The following is a 14,092-nucleotide window of genomic DNA, read 5'->3' as shown; positions in this document are numbered from 1 at the left end:
TGGAACTAAACAAGACCCTGTCTATCCAAAAAACTCACACTATCACTGGAAAAAAAAAAATAAAAAAAAAAATGAAGCAAAATTCTACATTTAAAACATTCACTACATGTATGATTTTTGAATCCTAATACTTAAAGGACACCTCCAAAACCTTTCAAAAAATGTGTTAAAGGTAGAATTCTTACACCTGCTGGATATCAAACTGACAAATTTGATGCATACATTGGATTTACAACACACTAGAATCTCTGCTTCCTAGTAATCTCCATGTTCAGTACATACATTTTCCTGTTTCCATATAATACTGTCTTCAATTTAAAGGCATACAGGCAGCAACCATTTTTTTTTTTGTGTGGTTGGTTTTGGTGTCAGACTTTGTTCACACATTTGTTTGGTGTCAGTCACTGAGATATATGCATACACGCTATTCATTTGTCTATATATTAACTCTTTTTATTTTCTATTGCTTTTACAGTAATTGATAACGCAAAACCTGATTGAAACAGACTGACAATTAACTAGAAATCTTTGGCACATGATTGTAATGCATGTGCTAACTGGACTGAACACTGCATACTTCATTACTTGAGGACTTGCATTACTGGCAACTGTATAAACTAGCAACGTACATTGTTGAGCAGGAATACTTTAAAAGATTAATTTAGTTCACATTATTCAGTTTATTTATAGTACAATAATCAGTCTATACAGATGTCAGTATGTGAAATGTCATACCCACAGCTAAACCAATATTAACTTACTTGAACATTGCACCCTAACCACTTTTTTAAAGTTCAATAAACGTTCACTAGCGTTTAATTATGTTTATCACTTTTCATTTTTTAAAAGAAAGGGGTGTTTTTGCTTTTTTTTGTCAACCTCTATAAAAAAAAAAAAAGAGAGAAAGTAAAAGAAATTACTAGTAGTCTTGCACATAATACGGTGCTAAAATCTTAAGTTAGATTCTTACCAGCTTAGAAAGATTCATATCTCTTAGCCCTCTCATAACAATACTTAATTCACTTTCATTTGGTCTGGCCCTTTTTTGAGATCCAAGAGTCCTAAGTACTGACAGGATATTCCTCAGGCCAAAGTCATAATGAACCTACAAGAGGGTGAAGAAAAAGGCTTATGAGTAATGAGTTCTATAGCTTTATTTCATCAGTATATCAAATCTTGCCTTACTAACCACCTTCTATATTGTAGTTACCCTGCTTGGAAAAGGTAGATAACACAGGAATTGTTGCTGTTGAGGAATTATTCTATTAAAATAAATGAAGGACAATAATATTATTTTCAGGAAGGGAGGGAGTGTAAGTTTTATACTTCAAATTTCATTGACTTCATCATTTACAAACCCATATAGAAAGTATTTTTTAGCTCTTTGTAGCAGTGTTCTAAAAAAACAATAGTTCCATTCCAGACTGGGACTTTCCAACTGAGGAAACTTAAACCCCGGACCTCATATGAAATCAGTTCTGTGCACTGCAGAGCAGCACTGAGACTTAAATCGAACTTCAGACATTCCTCCTGCAGTTTCCAAACTCTGAATGCTTTCTCTAGACTTCTCTAATTCTTATAGAAAAGTGACATCACCAGGTTAATTTTCCCTCACAGCCATGTTTAGGCAGAGAATTTCATACATACGCAACTAAATGCTAACATATTTAACAATTAGACAAGTGTGTATCTGACTACACATACATGAATTAACATGGTTATTTGTTCACAAATTTTAATAGAAACATGCTTGGATTATATTTTAATTACTTCAGTATTTTTTTTAGAAGCATAAAAGTGATTATTCGGGAAAAAAAACTGCACAAACCAAAACTGAAGTGTGTGTTTTATGTAAAAAACATTTACATATACATACACAAAAACAAAGAGGAACAGAATGCATAACATTACCTGCTTAGTGAGCTGCTCCTCACAAAGTTTATAAAGAACAAAGAATTTCTGAGACAATACCACATTGTCAATAAATCCATAACTTGCAAGCTTAACTCTTATGATTATCTGAAATAAATATATATATATTTAGAAAATATTTTTTCTGAAGATAGATAAGGAAAGTAAAAGAGTCAAATAAAAACATTTTTTCTTTCAGTTCACCCATTAATTGTACCTGTCTATCTGGAACCATCATTGAAACGGTTCTAAACTGAATTTTTAGATTTTCTGGCAGTTCTTGACGTCCAGCATATCCAGGATTCTATACAGGAAGACACACTGCATTATTATTTACAACAGTCAAAACAGCATTCTTCTTACTGTTCAAGAGCAGTAAATTTAAGCACAAATGCCTAGATCTGTTCAGTTAATACCCTTGTCATAATAAACTTAAGCTGAACTATGAATTAAATACCTTATACATAATGGTGTTATAACTGCAAATGCAAGCCAGCAAACATAATTTTAAAATTTTATGGAATAAAATCTACTTGGTTGATTGCTTCTACTGTATTTCCAGGAGAAATACTGACCAAGTATCAAGGTAATTCTAATAAAATGATAGTTCATAAGGAAAACAGTAATTACAGATAAATTTCTGGTAACTGAAGAATAAATACGTGCTTGACCGACACTGGTCAAACCTTAAGCATTCAGGGAAGAGGAAGTTCTATACATTGTGCAGAAGAGGTAGATCTTCTGACATGTTAAAGATTCAGTAACTAGGAAGAGTCAAGAAAAAAGAATAATAAGCAGTCTACAATGAAGAAATATAAGGGTGTTCTTTCCTATATTTCTTGTGTCTAAAGTTTATTTTTAAAATACAGACTTTCACTGAATGTTTAATTGTTGGTGAATCCATCTGCTTAAGAATCACATAAAAAATTGGAATTCTTTTAGTGATAGAACTAATTTTAATAATAATTCAAGAATATGCAGAGAATATTTTGTAACAGCAGTAAAAATAACACATTCAACAAAATTAAAACATGAAAACTTCACAACAAAGTCATATGGAATACAGCATCAATGACTAAGAAATTCTGACTAATAGAGGTTTTCCTGAACTTTTCTGCAAACATGAGGAATACTTCTAACATAAAACAGGTGACATTTACAAAATTAGAAGTGGTCAACATATTTATGGCCTCCTTATTATCCTGCACTTGAACATGCAAATGAGTATTTTAATTTCCATCTGCCTTGGCATTAGGAAACATACATTTGAAAATATCCTGCTGCCTATGAAATTACAGGAATTGGTCCTGCAAAGCCTCAGGAATCCTGTGGCAACATGACAGAATATCCTGAAAGTTCATATAAATCCGGGAGTTTGTGTTTCAGCCTTGGAGTAATGGTTGGTAACTGCCTGTCTAAAATTCTATTATACTACTTTGCATGTCTTTTTTTTTTTTTTTTTTTTTTCTGTCGATTATCCATTCAGATTTAGAACCTATCTTTGATGGATATATATTGCAAGAATTTTTCACTAGTTGTCATTATAAGAACGGGAACAATGCATCTCATAAATGCCACCCAGAATGCAGGACACAGTACTGTCATAATGCCTGTGCTAAATCCCAGATTGACACACAGACCAGAATGGACACCTCTACCACAGAAGGCCAAAACTGGACATCTAGCATTGTAGATGTGTTGACACATCCTGTATCAGCAAATGAAAGGGTCCAATCATTTTTTGCATAGGTTTTGGAAAGACCTGTTGTCTCCACAGTACAAAGGGAGTAGTTTATTCCAGAATCATTGTATTTATGGTCTGTAAATCAGCTTTAAAATTCTTATTTTATTTTTATTTATGCATATAAAATGCCCATTAGACAAAACATATCTCCTTGAAAAATCTTTCCTGTATCGCCAGGCTTAATTGAAAGTCCTCTTTGTTTCCCCTACAGTAGCTTTCTTATTAATACTGTTACAGCTTTTCGTTTACAGAGAATTTGTGAAGTTTGGCCAAACTTTTAGGTGTGCTACATAATGAATTGCAATACAGCAGAGGGGATGTAATGCACTGAACCTTAGGAATAATCAAAGCAAATATTAAGGCAAGCAATTCACAAACAACTATTTATATTGTGTTCTGGTAGTTCAGTCTAATTCTACAGCAACAGCTTCACCTAATTCATAAAAAAAAAAAAAAAAAAAAAAAGTTATTTTCACCTTGTCATGTTATTAACTTGTATATGGCATAATTTGTTACTTCTAGGGAATTATTGCAACATTTACCATTGTTAGGAAAATTCCAAACTCTGGATTTAAATCCACACAGTCTCCATCAGAAAAAATGAATTGCTTTTTTCTTTCTTTTCTTGCTGTTAAGATAATATAAATTTGTTGTGCTGCTACGGACAAGACCGGCAACTCAATTCGGTTGAATTCATCAAAACATCCCCAAGATCCAGACTGTGCAAGGCCTAAAATAGGGACAGAAAAATTGTTACCTCTTTTTTCTTCATGCATATCTCAGATATCTGAACTACGTCTTTTTTTTTTTCTTCAAATAATTAAAATTAATTTTATTGGCCTGTGGCCAAGGCCTATATTCCTCCAGTCTACCTGACTATTTTCATATTTATATTCAAGCTGAATTAATATTAGTTGATTTCTACAAAATGGTTGATAGTGAATCAAAATCTGAAAAATCTTTTGAAAACGTGGAGTATTCAGCGGATCTTTGGTACTGATCTTTCCACAAATTAAGCCTTTTATCGTAAAGTAGCAATTCAATTCCTCTGCAAAAAGCAACACTGTTCATCTAAAAAAATAAAAAATAAGTGACACACAATTTCAAAAGACTAGCCCTGAAATGTTACATTACAAAATCCTGTTGTTTTGTTGTTGTTGTTGTTGTTGTTTGCTTGTTTTTGTTTTAATTCAGGTTTTTACTTTCAAGGGTTTTTACTTTCACGTAGTGAAAAGGGTTCAGGTTTTTACTTTCAAGCTTAGAAACACATTATTTTAGACACTTTTATGACACTATTATTTCCTTGTTATGACAATCAAGCAACAACAACAAAACAAAAATTTGAATAGTTTCACCCCTTCTCAATACATACATGTATAATACCATAGCTTAGCAAAATGAGCTGACAGACTTCATGAAGTTTAAAAAGTCATTTATCTGGGACAGAATGACTCATTACAGCAACACAAAATTGGTGCTCATTGGCTACAAAGTAGTTTTGCAAAAAAGAAATGGGTGTCATGCTTAACAACAGAGCATGAATTGGAATTATGCACTTGTCACAAATGAACCCAGTTGCATTAAGATTATATCCAGCAGGTTGAAGGAAATCAGTGTTTGCCTCTACTCTGCACTTGAGAGATAGCAGTTGTAGCATATCCAGTCTGAAGCTTTCCATCAGAGGAAAGACACTGCAGCACAAGTCCAGAAGGTGGCTGCCCTAATGGCCAGGGGATTGGAGGATATGACAGAGTAGGAGAGGCTGAGAGAACAGTTTCTTCATCCTGAAAAGAAAAGCTAAAGGGAAAGCCTATTGCTGTCCACAAGAATTGAAAGCTGAAAAGTTGGAGCCAAACTATTCTGAGATGGACAGTGGAAGAAGAGCCAGTGGACGCATTGCAATGTGGAAAATTCCAAGTCAACATGTTCACAAAAAATTTTACCATGAGGTTGGTCAAATACTTGAACAGGGGGCCTGAATCATTTTGGTTATCCTTGGAGATGCTCAAGCCCAACAGGAATAAGGTTCTTTCAACCTGCCATAATGGCACTTGCTCTGAGCAGGAGGTGGGACTAGATGACCTGTGGAGGTCCCTTCCATCATAATAAGATTCTATGAAATCTTACCTTTGAAAATCCTACCCAAACCTCTGAAGTCCATTTGATCAGAGCAGTTAAAGACTACTACGTATTTTCCCAGAGCTTTTCCCATGTCTTTCGTCGTTTCTGTTTTACCAGTTCCAGCTGGTCCTGCTGGAGCTCCTCCCATGTTCATTCCCAAAGCCTGAGCTAAAGTTATATAGCACCTATAAATGTTAAATCATATTGATTTATCAAATCATATATATGTTTACCCATATATATGCATATGCAAACATAAAAAACAAACTACGTGCTATATTCTTGCATTACTTCTTCATAAAGTAGTTCCATTGAATTCACTGAGTTCAGGAAGATCAGAGTGGTGAAAGTCATGAAACACGGCATTTAAACATTACATATACAACCAAAAAGTATTTATCTGGTCTTTATCTAGTTCATTACAAACTGTGAATATTCAGTAAGTTAACACATTAATGCACACCACAAAGGAATTTAACTGTAATTAACTCTTTTTGAAGCTATAATAAAAAGATTCTGCTGTTGAATGGCGCTACTTCATCATATTTGGCAGTATCTTAATCTTTATACAATTCATTAGGTTAGGTTACATTTGTCTAAATCATGAAGTGTAAAAGAATAAGTCTACATGACCCCTGCCATAATTTTAGAAAATTACGGCAGGGGTCATGTAGACCCCTTATTAATTTAAAAAAAAAAAATAAAATTAAAAGACATTTTTTTTTATTTTTTTTTAGATTGCTGTTTTAGCTGTGCGTGTGACCCTTAGCTATGATTTTCAGTCACAGTAAGTCACAGCAGAGTAATGCTCAAGGAATTAAAATGACAAAGTTTCTGTACAAATGAGGGGGTATCTTCACTGTCAAATCAACCCTAAAAACTCAAATTGAGTACATCTCAAACAAATGTATTTTTGTCTTTAATCAGCATTAAATAGAGTAGAAAATAGAGGTTAATAGATAACTAGTTGATATGATTTAGCTTTAATCACCACAACATATTACACCAAATTTGCACTGTAAGGATCTTAATGTTTTCTATGTGATTCTGTTAACTGATAGGAAACACGAGTGAATGAAGGTTTTACTCCCAAGGGTCTACTGGGGTCGAGACAAATATGAGGGTAGAATTTATCTTTCTGCATAAAAAAAGTACTTGATTGTTGGGTGCAGTGTGGTCTACTGCAGAAATGGACTGAGTTTTCACAATAGCAGTCCTACCTCTTCTGGGCAAATAAAGATGGAAAATAAAGATAGTCCAAAAAGCTGTACAGACCCGTATTCCACAAAATAGCAATGGTATTGTGGAATTTATTGTTGCTTCTTGAGGGGATCTTTTTGCAAGTGAAGTATGTTTTGGCTGTTTAGTTTCTCATTTGGCCAAAAGTAACATCTCCAGAATGGAAAATGTGGAGGAAGAATTTTAACAAACAACAAAAAAAGTAATCCACATTTATTTAAAACAAAATTAATGGTTGTTGTTTGATTGCCTGGTTACAGAGGGATAATAGCAATCACGCTCAGAAGGGACTTTGTCAAAATCCAGATTTGTACAGACAAATTTAAAATGTTTCCCAGTACTAATAAGAAGATAGGCAGTGATTGGTTGTCTTAGACTTTCAGACAGGAACCCTTACAGAATCCTTTGTTACAGAGGTTTAAATATTTGACCTAATCTTATCTTCAGAATAGAAATACTGCAAAAATATAATGTACCATATAATCTTAAAATTATTCAGTTCTGTTACTAAATCTTTTAAGACTATGAAGTGATAAAACTCTTATAGGAATGACTAGGTGAGATGTAATGATTAGTGAGGTTATATATGAAAGAATTTCATCAGTGACCTAACCCACACAGGACTTAATTCAGAATGACTCTCTTTGAAGATATTATGTTAAATAAACACTATATATATAAAAAGTATTTATGACATATAACCATGTTTCTAACCTGTCTGTAAGAGGTGTTATAACCAGACGATCAGTGCAACCCAGGAATTCATTTTGGTAAATAAAATCTACATCTGTAATGGATACAAAGACTTGATCGAAATCCTCCTTGAAATAAAATCTAGACTGCTTTAACCATTCAAAATCAGTTGGTGATTTGATGTGCATTTTTACCTTAAAAGAAAGTAAATAAATATATATGTTATAACTTAATATTCATGTTTATTATCTTTGATAGCTAGGATAAAATCCTAATTTGCATGAGAATAATGAGTGATTACTCAAGTTAAAGTTCCTAAGAAGTAAACTGAAGTAGATATGTCTTGCATAATATTTATAGATGTATATTAAGCCAATTAACAAATGTCCCAATCATATGAAATGATCATAATTACCTCTTTGTTATCAAATACAGCTTAAATTGCTTTTGTAGTGCAGCTAACCTGCCAAGTGAAATTAGCAAACATTATGTGAGTTCATCAAACACATTGGAACAAAGGGCACAATGCAGGAAAGATCTGATGGAGGCATGGAAGCTGCACAGAAACTAGTAGGCTTGTGCCATCAGCAATCAAAATATGTGAAGGATATAGTGTTGAGGGATAGAACTCCTCACTAAAGAAAAGAATGTAAATAATCTATTAGAGTCTAAAAAGTTCAGGGAAAGGATTGGCATAATCTGTTGATTTTAGTAGGTTTGTTTGTCTTCTGTGTATGTCCCTTAGGAACCACAAAGACAATCCCAAAAGAGAAGGAGCAGGACCTTCTTAAAAAAATTAGATTAAGTTTAGATTAAAATTAGATTAAATATAGAAAAAAATAGGTGTTATGGAAGATACTGCTTAGTTGTCTTAAATCAAAGTCTGTACTTTACCAAATCATCAAAAATATCACGCTGATGTACATGAATGGTAATAAGTGTTTCAAATTTCACTCTGTCAAACTTGGAAAGATCATGTGTGGTCTGGCTAATCAACATATTCAAGATCTCCAGAAATCTCCCATTGGTCACTTGCATGATTTTTCTGTCCTCTTTAGCATTCTGTAGAGCTTCTTCTGAATCACGTGTCCACAACATTTGAATTCCCAGTAATCCAACCTGCAAATTTATTATGTGAACAAATATAAAAGAATCACTTGTTAAACACTAGCTTTATTCTAAATGCCTTGGATATAACAGGAACAAAAAATAATTGTTCCAAATTATCACTTGCTCCCATTATGATAATATCTCACCATAATACTGTGCCTAAATTAGTTGTCTCTGTTGTAGGATTTGAAACTCCTTAAAAAACATATTAAAAACTTTTATGAAAATTTGTCACACACTGAGACATATACAAACAAAGCACAATCCTCAGTTTCACTTACAAACCCTTATTGTATTCCAGCATCAGAAACAAACACATTCAACTGTGGGGAGAAGTCCTGCTGGAAATTTTCCACTGCCAGTTCACAGCTAATTAAAGAACATTAAAAATGTGTGTGTTTACTACTGAACATGGAATGCATTGTTATGTTGCTAACATGCTCTCGTGATTAGAGCACATTGAACTAGAAGGTATTTTGGTTCCAAATTAATTTAGAAAGGTACAAAAACATTGAGTATAACCTACAGCCTCAGATTTTGATTTACCACACCAGACACATCCAGGACAAAAACTGATAGATGAGAACTGTAACAATACCTTTCTTTCTCACGTTGCAATGCAAGAAGACAAAAATTTTGACTTATCAACTCTTTCAACTTTTTTGCCTCCCTATGCCTATAACGAGTTCATAGTTATTTCCTGCTACAAAATCTCTGTATCTTGTCATTTTAAAATCATTTGGCTATCATCAGTAGAGTGTAAATTACTTTATTTTAGAATGACAACTCAGTTAAAGAAAAAAATATATTTGGATGTGACTTTTTCGTGCTGCCTATAACAGAAGCATCTGAGACAGTAAGAAGGGAATTTGAAGGAAAGAAAATATTTCAAATATTTGCAAATATTTTGCCTAATTTCTTCTCTATTCTATAACAAAGCATTTCTTTCTCTGTACTTTAAATTTCTTGACAGAAGACCATTTTCTTATTTTTTTCCCTTCTGTCCACTGTTTTAACACAAATAATTCTTTCAATATGAACACATTTGGATTGGGAAATAAGATCCCAATTATTACCATTACTTTGCACATGGTAATAAAGCCACTTCAAAATGTTTGACATGCAAAAAAGACTGACAGTCCTTATTTTTTAAAGAAAAGTAATAGACCTTTAAAATAAATACCACTAATGTAAGACATAATTATATCATAAATACAGCTTAATTATATCATAAACACAGCTAATAAATAATAATAAATACAGCATAATTGCATCATAAATACAGCTTTAAGATAATTCTGTTCAATATCTAAATGTCCTCAACATTTTTTTTAATTAGCAATGTACTGGCCAGTTTTAATATTTGCATAAATTCTATTAAACGGTTATGCCCACTGCTATAATGATTAGCAAATGACCAGGTCGGAATTTGGGAAGGCTGGGAAACAATTCATTATTTGTTAATGAAATTTATGAACAATCAGTAAGATGGAGAAATGTCTAGGCAAACTAGAATCTTACAAAATAGGCTTCTTCTAGGAGTGCATTATCCTAATGACAAATACAGGAATTATGAAGAAAAACTCATAAATCATCATGAGATTATAAATCATTATGACATGAGATAATCATAATCATAGCTCTTGCAAGCATGAATTTAGAGAAATCTATCTGCACATGAAATTTTCATTGCATATCAGACATTCAATATCCATCACAGAAAATACAAGCTCTATTTCACATTCTCCAAGAGAAGACAAAATTATTTTAAAGTGTGTTATAAGAAAAAATATCATGCTACATATAGGACACCAAAACTGAGATAATTACAGGTTGCCTGCTACTGGTAGTTTTATATCTTTGTGTCCTCTATTGAAACTTCCTCATATAGACAACTCCTTAGCTTATATGTTGTTTATTTCCCATCTCCCTGGACACACAGCCCAGACTACACACACATCTTCCACATTCTGTATTCTCACCTGTGCTGGGAAGTGATTAAGAAAATTCAGCAAATTATATCCTGGGTCAATAATTTGGTAATACGCTGCCCTAATTACACCATGCAATGAAATCTGCTGCACACGCAGTAAATCCTGCAACCAAAGCTCTACTGGTCCTTTTGCAATCACTGGAGTGTCCAACTGAAAAATTAATTAAAGCGAAAGGAAGAAAATAGGACACAGTTAAACTTCTGTTCAACACCATTAGTTACTAAATAGTTCCTAATTTTTTATGCACAATTACAGATTTAATTTCTATAAACATTGTAGAAAAATATTTAATGAAAACAATTTTATTAGAAATAAATATTTCAATCATCAGTGTAATTAAGTATACATTAAGTTGAATTATTGTTATCTGTCCAATAACAGAACAATTTCTCTATTAACAACATTTCTGGGGAAAAAAAATCTAAGTCTTACTGGTATTTTTTCTCCTTCTCTTGATATGACTGCCAGTATGCGATCATAATCCTTTGCATGAAATTCTACTTCATTTATATTGTCAGAAATGGAAGGAAGATGCGGCTGTAAGGACAATTAAAATGTCAAATTAAATATATTATGGTAGCAAACAACAACAAAAAAATCTCAAGTAAGGTTATCTTGTGAAGGTTTGTCTGAACCTACGGATAAGCTTCAGGCCATCTAAAGTTAAAAATTGCTGAAATGCTTGTGTAGGATTATATCTCCATCTGCTGGTAGATTTTTTGTTAATTCTCTTTTGTTTTACATTTTCCGGAGGCAATCTAGCAGAACAATGGTCAGTTGTTAAGTCAACTATTTATCTCAACCCTCAGTTACAGTCTAGACTAGCACTACATAAATCAGCAGTTTCAGAGGTTCCCTTCTGTCAGTTTAGCCATGAAAGGAACCTTCATTAAATCATGTGATGGGATCATATTTTAGTGTCCTGGATGCTGAAGACTGCCTTTAAGTTACGTATTTTTGTTTTCATTTCATATTTTGTTGAATACTAAAGAGCAAGAAACAAAAACAACAACAAATCTCCAAAGATTGCAAGAAGAAAATGTTAATGTTTTCATTCATTGAGTGTTTTTACATCTTTTAAATTTCTTTTTGTTATAAGTGGGAAAAAAAAATCACTAAGGCCGTACCTGTATTGTATGAGAATCACTTGCTTGTCCAAGAATTTCAAGAAGTACAGGATCAGAAACGAAAAAAAATCTAGGAAACAGTAGTCTCTTCTTCTCTAAATATCTTTAAAATTGAACAAGATTTCCATTAGAATATTATATCTTATTTTTTTTTCTCCATAAAAACAAAAGACTGGAATATTTATATTTCATTCTATATAGCTTTAATTTAAAAAAGAAGACTTGACAGATGCTAAAGCAAATCTCAACTGTGAACATTTTAAGAAGATATGCAAGGGGAGTTTTGAATATTCTTTTTTTTTAAGAGACTATCAAATTTTAACATTTTTCACAGTGACAGAACATTACCTGCTTGTACACACAAAGAATACTTGCTGACCAGCAATGATACTTCCTTAGTACCTCCCTACAGGTTATCATATTTTAATGCAAATGATCTTGAATTAAGATTGAATTAAGAAATATGCCAAATGTTGGAATGATGGACATTGGAATCAACTTCCCTACCACAAAGAATTCTCGAAACACAGTTACATAAAATTTCTATGCTATTTTATGTTTGTTTAAATATATGCTATTTTCTCTTTTAATGAATATGCAGACAATTAGCAGATTGTAAACAATGAGCAGACATTGTTTGTTTACCCTAAAGTCCTTTCTATCTGCTGAATCTATGTCTGAAACTGAAAATTTACTATCTGGTTTTATCTTAAAACAACAACAACAAAACTAAAACTGTCATAAAGCCTTCCTGCCTTCCCTTTCAAGTATTATCAATACAAATTCCCATTCAGGAGAGATTATCTTCACCAGTTACCCATGCAGTTTTAAAGAAACCTGATTACAGAAAGTTCAGATGACTTCTATTGCTAGACACTGAAAGATGCAAACTAGAAGTAAGCAGAAACTGTGTAGGTATAATCTAGAAAAAGTAGACTCACTCTTCAGATTTGCTCTTTGAAACATTTTAAATATTTAGTTTGGAACTGAAGTGAGACTGACTATTTAGTATAAACTATTTACAGAATAATAAAATATTACATATATATACACATACACACACATATACATGTTTAAAATTCATACCCTGTAAGTGATTTCTGACATACTTCCAGCTGCTCATGTAAGTGAGGTAGAAGTTGCTCCATAGTCTCATCTCCAACACAGCAAGTAATTACATTTGGGTTTTCATGAGCTCGTTGCATTATTCTTACCCATGATTTGTCAATATTCTGAAAACGCTTTGCTTCCTATATATTATAAAAACATAAGTGCTTTCACATCATCATCTGTTGAAAAGCATTACACAGATAGCAATTAATACATAATAGGCAAATACTTATAAGTTTACCTGGGGTAACTGTTTTGCAATATCTCCCCCTACAAAAACAGCTTCAAGATAAACCCAGAGGTTCTGTACAACCAGCCATTCTTCAATTATATCTGTAGAGCCACTTAGTTTAGAAATCCAACTCTGAATATCTTTTTTAAATGGTGCATTGTATCTAAAATAATGGAAGAGAAACAGAAATGATTTAATTCTTAAAAAATAAAAAATAAAATAAAAAAGCTATTATAAAATAAGAAAGTAAAATAAAAAACAGTGAAAACAGTGGAAAAAAAAAAACACACTTGTTTAACTTGGAGAGCAAGAAGAATCCCCCGAAAAGAAGTTTCTACCAACTGGATTATATTCAAATCTATTAAGACAATAGGTTGCTGCTAATACACGAAAGTGTGCCACTTGTAGTTTTTTAATCAGAAATTTTAGCTTTTATTCTTTTTTTCATTACACTCCATTCAAACTTACTGCTAATTTAGTCTAATACTATTTGAGTTACTACCTCAGTGTGTTACTGAAAATACCATACAAACTCATTTTAGAACTACCTATTGCTCAGTAAAGAGCCAAGAATCATTAAACTGTCCTCCATCGAAGTTATAATTTCTGATGATTCCGTTCCCTTTAGCAGTAGCTCTCCTCTCCCTTTGAATGATGAGAAGCTCAAAAATTGGTTTCCCCAACTGTCAGCTATTTGAGATAATTTGGCTTCTATATCCTTTTCCTTTGTAGCAGATATACATATATCCTGCAAAGAAAGAATAATTTTTTAGAATCTATGTTCTTCATAAATTAAACACTTCCTGATATT

The 14,092-nt window shown here is 32.6% G+C and overlaps 1 protein-coding gene across 1 annotated transcript in view; it reads right to left on the bottom strand.

Annotated features, from left to right (window-relative positions):
* DNAH8 (dynein axonemal heavy chain 8) overlaps positions 1–14,092 on the bottom strand; it is a 134,735-nt gene that overhangs the window by 65,013 nt on the left and 55,630 nt on the right. Inside the window, exons 37-49 of the mRNA XM_068676576.1 lie at positions 13,830–14,029; positions 13,291–13,444; positions 13,026–13,189; positions 11,940–12,042; positions 11,245–11,349; positions 10,801–10,962; positions 8,603–8,827; positions 7,730–7,902; positions 5,783–5,961; positions 4,198–4,385; positions 2,129–2,215; positions 1,912–2,019; positions 971–1,105 (exon numbers count right to left, since the gene is read on the bottom strand). Of these exons, the coding sequence (XP_068532677.1) occupies positions 971–1,105; positions 1,912–2,019; positions 2,129–2,215; positions 4,198–4,385; positions 5,783–5,961; positions 7,730–7,902; positions 8,603–8,827; positions 10,801–10,962; positions 11,245–11,349; positions 11,940–12,042; positions 13,026–13,189; positions 13,291–13,444; positions 13,830–14,029 (1,983 nt within the window). The remainder of the gene's footprint in view (positions 1–970; positions 1,106–1,911; positions 2,020–2,128; positions 2,216–4,197; positions 4,386–5,782; positions 5,962–7,729; positions 7,903–8,602; positions 8,828–10,800; positions 10,963–11,244; positions 11,350–11,939; positions 12,043–13,025; positions 13,190–13,290; positions 13,445–13,829; positions 14,030–14,092) is intronic.

The sequence above is a fragment of the Anas acuta genome, chromosome 3, assembly GCF_963932015.1.
Source record: "Anas acuta chromosome 3, bAnaAcu1.1, whole genome shotgun sequence".
NCBI classification, from domain to species: domain Eukaryota; kingdom Metazoa; phylum Chordata; class Aves; order Anseriformes; family Anatidae; genus Anas; species Anas acuta.
Note: the sequence above shows the minus strand (reverse complement) of the source record. Positions and strands in the feature narration are given on the sequence as shown.